Below are 6102 nucleotides of genomic sequence, written 5' to 3' on the forward strand. Positions count from 1 at the left end.
CGTCATCTAGAAAGACACAGCACGTTGCCATAGTTGGTGGAGCTTCTTCGGAAGATGCTGAGGTCAATTCTGTCCGTCAGTATGTGTCAGTGGATGTGAATAGTGAGTCGGTGGAGTTTCAGTTGGATACTGGATCGGATATCACACTCATCGGAAGGGAAGATTGGAGTAGAATAGGAAAGCCGGACTTGGAGAGATGTAGATCTAAAGTGAAGTCAGCAAGTGGAAATGAGTTGAAGATACTAGGCAGGGCGCTAGTGGAGTTCAGACTCAAAGAATCAGTAGGGACTGGTTATGTGTATGTCCGAGAACACGGAAATCTGTTGGGGTTAGACTGGATCGGAAGATCTAAAGAGATGTCTTATCACATGGGAATGATGGTCAATGAGCTGACACATTCAAACACAGATGGAATCCATGGGGGATTGAACGGAAAGTTTCCGGAGGTGTTCAAGAAGGGACTAAAACGGTGTGTTAAAAAGAAGGCAGTTCTCAAGGTAAAGGAGAATGCAACACCGGTCTTCAGATCGAAGCGTCCAAGTGTACAGGGAGCTTCAAGGGTCGTGGAGAAAGTAGTGTCGTCGTGCACTATTAGTCAAGGTGGGAAGATCCCTAGGAAGATCCCATTACAGCCATGGAAGACACCGGAGCGTGTTTGGCAAAGAGTTCATATCGACTATGCAGGTCCAGAGAACGGACAATACTATCTTGTCGCAGTTGATGCTAAATCAAAATGGGCAGAGGTTAAGATAGTGAAGTCGATATCGGCAGTTTCGACCGTCGGAACATTGAAAGACATGTTCAGTCAACACGGTTACCCTGAAACTTTGGTTTCTGATAATGGTACACAGTTCGTGTCAAAGGAATTTGCTACGATGTGCCAGGATGCAGGAATTGAGCATGTTCGCTCACCAGCATTTCATCCTCAATCGAACGGTCAAGCAGAAAGATTTGTTGACACATTGAAGAGAGGATTGAAAAAGTTAAAAGGGGAGGGAAGTGTGAACAATGAGATCTTATCTCAATTTCTGTTACACTATCGCTCAACACCGTCAAATGCTCTTGGAGGTTTGACACCAGCAGAAGTTCATCTCGGAAGGCGTCTGAGAACAAGGTTATCGTTGATGATGCCGCAGTTGAATAAGACTGTAGATTCAGAGCAAGTTGCAATGAAAGAACAGTTTGATAAGCATCACGGAGTGAAAGCCAGAAGTTACCGTAAAGGTGATTCTGTATTTGTGAAGGTATTCGAGAAGAATACATGGTCGTGGAAGCCTGGAAAGGTTAACCAGCGACAAGGTCGAGTCGTCTACGTCATCGGTCTGAATGACGGACGAGAGCGTGTTGTACATGCCAATCAAATGAAGATGAGATTGGAGGAGTCAACACAGGAGCAAAGCAAGGAGCATGAGTGGGCTACCACTATGTTCGATGTGTTCGAGTTGCCGACAGTTTGGTCGACAAGGAAGTCTACCGATGAAGCGAAGAGGGATATGCCATCTACACCAGTCATGGATTCACCACAACGAGTGCATCAAGGTCAAGGGACATCATCATCTCCAGCGCAACAAGTTCAGTCAAGGGCATCTACTCAACAATCGTCAAGTCAGTCAACAACTACAGCAGTTCAAGGACAACGACTTGCTCCGTCTCCAGTTCAACCAAGAAGGACAACCCGTGTCAGGAAGAACGTCGTCAAGTACGATCCATCATCTCACATCTAAATTCTCATTTGTGATTATTCCTATTGTTCTACTTATCCTGATACCATCATTGTTGTTACCTGATTAACCAGTATGTTTTATCTTTACGTAGGGAGGTGTTGTGACGTTGTTTATTTAGTCACAAAGATTTATATTATTTTTGATCTACCTTTTTGATCTACCCGCTTTCCCTCGTATTCCCCCGTTTGCCCGCGAAGAGGAAATGTCATCCTTTTCCTCTCGTTCTAAAGTCAGTTGTAGTTTTGATACCTGAATCCGGAACGTGACCCGTGAAGGATTGTACCCCTTGTCCCCCCTCATTCTAGTATTCCGAATCACTAATAAACGAGTGATTATTATACATTGTTTCTCTATTAGCACGAGATACAACATTCAGTTTTAAACATGTGACTCTATCTTGATAATGAATTTACTATATTTGACGATAAAAATACATTTTTGAGATTGGAATTAGATAAATATTTGTAAAATATTTCAGTAGGAAAAATCAAGTTGTCAAAGAATCGTACTTGGCAATCAAATTCTGACCCCTAGTCATCCAGAAATATTTTTTGTGGTGACTCAATTCAATTTGTCGTATGGTGTGCTCATCAAGCTCATAACAGTCAACGATCATCGCAATTGGTTTTGAATGCGTCTTTTTTGGCAGAAACGTTGATGGGTTGTGGTTGAGCAGTTTTGAAGACATCAAATGGACCAGCCAGCCTCAATTCTTCTCTTCGGTTGAATGACGATGTATCCCGGTGGCAAAGGCCTTAAAGCAGAGGCGGAAACTTTCAAATTAATAGAGTTTTTACAGGTTGAAAGCCAAAAAGTAACTCCCGATTTTTTTCAAATTACCTGTTCTTTCAAGATGATGATAAATATAACGAATAAGAGACGGAACAAAAAAGTGAAACAATTCATACTGACATTGAATAAAAATTGGCATTCTTCTTGTCTCAAGTAATTACTGTTTACAACTGATGCAGAAGAGAAAATCATTAATAATTCTGAACAGACATGTTTTGTCAACTTCATCGTTAGAAAATACATTGATTAGACAATCAATTGGAAAAATTGAAACCTTCAAGTCGTTCAACTTATTAAAGCTTCAAAAATTACTGGTTAAAAAGGAAACTATAAGATAAATATTTGGATTGTAGTCGGAGCAGAGAAATATTTGTTCTAATACAGAGGGTGTTGATAATAGCTATGAATTGAGTAAAAGACAAAGAAGATAATAGGCAATTGATTGGATACAGAGAAAAATAGAGTTTCAGGCGGTTTCAACAAGTTGAACATTTTTGTAATCATTTAATCTTCAAGTTGATGACCAACGATAGCTCTCAGTTGGAGTTCTGAGAAAGTTTACACTGCTGGCTTCGATTCTTCTTCCTTCAAATTTGAATTATCGTCTGGGTTGCCGCTTTCAACCTGTTCATCAATCTTGCGAAGCATTTGATTTTCCACCCTTACGTGTTCCAGCATAATCATTTGCTGCGAGAGTTTTTTCTCAAGGGCGTTTTTCATGATTTTGAGTTCATCCTGTTTCTTTTTAATTTCCATTTCCATTTCCTGAATACCATCTCTCATCATTTGAATTTTCTCATCAATTGATTTCAATATCTTTTTGTATTCTAAATGTTCCAGCAGCTTCGATCTTTCTGCTTCAATCCGCTCCAATTTCTGGGTGTTAGACATGCCGTTGTATTTTTTTGCATCACTGTCTTCGTAAGCAACCAAATGAGGTCCAATCACAAGATATTTGAAACTGCGTGTGGGTACGTACTTATCTTCAGTTTGGTTCCACTGTATTGGGATTGAAGGTCTGCTGAACCATTGTATCAGTTTTCCAGAAGGATAGGTATATTTGCCCAAAGTTTTAATCATATCCTGCCAACTTCCAAACTTTGTAGTGCCATTGTTTGCGATTTCTTGACTGTACTCGTCCATGAAGTACCTGAAATTTCAGGATAAATGATATTTCTTATGAAAAATGTCATAGATTTATCAAACAATAAGAAATGTGATTATTTTTCAATTTATAAAATTATTTATTATTTTTATTTTTATCTATTTCAAACATACAGACTAGATTTTTTACATTTGCATTTTGAGTGAAATTAGAATCTAAGGTTCTTAACGTCTCACATGTTTTCATTTCACTTTGGAAACTAGAAAATATCTGTATACAAGTATGATCAATTATTGTGTGTTCACAATAGATGTATTCAAATACTTGTTTGAATTGCAAAAATAAATTTTCCGAAAAAGTGAAAACATTTTGGGTTACACCGAAAGTAGAAATGAGCTGCAAGATTTTGTTGTTTTTAAAGTTCTGTGATATAAGAGCGATAAACGGTTAATACTTTGGAAGATTTCCAAATTTACATCAGGCCAGAATAGAACAACCCGAGAAGTTGTTCAGGAACTTATTGCTCTTTCCTCCACGTTTTTGTATTGTAAGTTTTCAAAGTATAAATCAACTTACATATTCAGATTTCCTATAAATCAAGTTGCGAAAAGAGAAATTGATTTTCAGAAAAATTCAACTTCTCGATCACACATTCGAAAGTTGAGAAATAGTTGCAACCAATGCCCACACTTTCAAACTCACGTGCGATCAACAGGGATTTCCCAGCACTTTTCGAAAAGCACTGTTTCCCCGTTGTGAGTGCAATTGTGAAACAATTGAAAACGAACATCGTAATAAGAGTTCTGCAAAATGTTACCTTTTTATGAACATTAACTAATTTCTAAAAATATTACTTTTCGCTAAAGACTACTCTCATAACTCAAAATTTCAACAGTTTCCCGCACTAGTTTCAAATGAATTATGAATTAATTGGATAATTGCACATACTGATTCAATCTTGAAATCGCCTGGGAGACTGACTTGACCAAGGTGGCGGCTTGACTCATTCAAACATCGGAACGGAATGTTCAGGAGCTGGGTATTGTTTGGCCTGCAAATCAAAATTTCATAAAACACACATTTTTTATAGAATCACAAAACTCACTTTTCATTGTTTTCAATGTAAAGACCGAGAAAGCAGAATGGTTTATTTAGTGAGCATTGTACCGTTCCATCTAACATTATTTCGACGGCCTCTGCGCCATGGTTGGCGGAACAAAATATCATGAACATCATCCAGAGGATATTCATTTTGACCCGAGTATTCTCCTGAAATATAATAATTGACAAAATTGAGTTTCTTAGTAGATCACTACTTTATCAAATGAAACCTTGTTCTTATTGATTTGCCTAACACGGGTTACATGTTTCGGAACTATCTTACTGTAAAAATAAGTTTTCTTGAGTCCATTTTCAATAAAAAGAGTTAATGAAAACTACATAAGCTTTATTAAACAAAGCAGCTGACATAGAAAAACTTTTCTGAGTTCTCGCATGTATACAAGTTTCTAGTACTTTGGAATTTCTCTGGATAAGCTTGTTTGGTACATCACAAAATTCATGATTGCTAATTAGAACGGTGTTCATAATGTTTGAATGAATTGATTAAAGTAAGAGTTTAAAAAAATCCTATTCAGAAGTTTTGAATTCAGCATTTTCAAAATAGGAGCCTTCTGTAACAACTATTTAGTTTACCGTTAGTAGATAAAGGCAGCTCAAATGAAAATGATCTACATCAAACCAAACCTATAAATTAAAGATAATTAAGTTATATATTATGTTTAGTTGAGTGTGAGGAAAAAAACATAAGATAACCGCACATACTTGCACTCACTTTTAGATATTGTCAAGTAATGAATCAACACGAGATCAACACAAGAATGAACAATCTTTGACGAAGAGAAGATATCTGAAAAAAATATATGAATTGAGTGTAGATGGTTGCATTGAAAAAAAAGTGGTTCTTTTTTGTGAATATATAAATTAGTAACAATTATTTTTGAAAAAAAAACAGTATGTTTCAGTTTCTTTGTAGACAGTTTTCAGGAAACAACTGAATGATACACTGTTGCTTACGTAAGTAAAAGCGAAGAAGTTTAGCACCGCCTCAGAATGCAAAAAGTTTATCATGTAGAAAGTCTGAGATAAGAGCACATTCTCTAAAACAACTGTTATTAGAAATAGAACAAAGTTCGAAAAGAGTTGATGGACTGATGTGACATTTCACTGACAGAGTACTGACGGCGGAGAAGAATGGATGGCCAGGAAAGGTCGTAACACAAAAGTTATAGTCAGAAAAAATGAAACTAGCTGATATAGCTTCTAAAATGATAAACAGCAACGACAAAATTAAAACAGCCTTATGCCACAATTATGAAGATGTGATGTTTGTCAAACTAAAACAAAAAACATTAGTCCAAATTCATTCAAGATTAGAGTGAACAGAAAACCTTCCCTCTTCATAATCGTCTCCAATTTTTT

General features: G+C 36.9%; 1 protein-coding gene across 1 annotated transcript; it reads right to left on the minus strand.

Annotated features, from left to right (window-relative positions):
• Positions 1-3074: 3074 nt before the first annotated feature.
• GCK72_023044 (uncharacterized protein) lies at positions 3075-4872 on the minus strand (the record flags this gene model as incomplete). The annotated part of the gene is made up of 4 exons (XM_053735200.1): positions 3075-3666; positions 4324-4424; positions 4570-4672; positions 4727-4872. 4 exons carry the CDS (start codon positions 4870-4872, stop codon positions 3075-3077), a joined length of 942 nt encoding a protein of 313 aa, XP_053578766.1.
• Between the last annotated feature and the right edge of the window lie 1230 nt (positions 4873-6102).

Source organism: Caenorhabditis remanei, chromosome X, assembly GCF_010183535.1.
Source record: "Caenorhabditis remanei strain PX506 chromosome X, whole genome shotgun sequence".
NCBI classification, from domain to species: domain Eukaryota; kingdom Metazoa; phylum Nematoda; class Chromadorea; order Rhabditida; family Rhabditidae; genus Caenorhabditis; species Caenorhabditis remanei.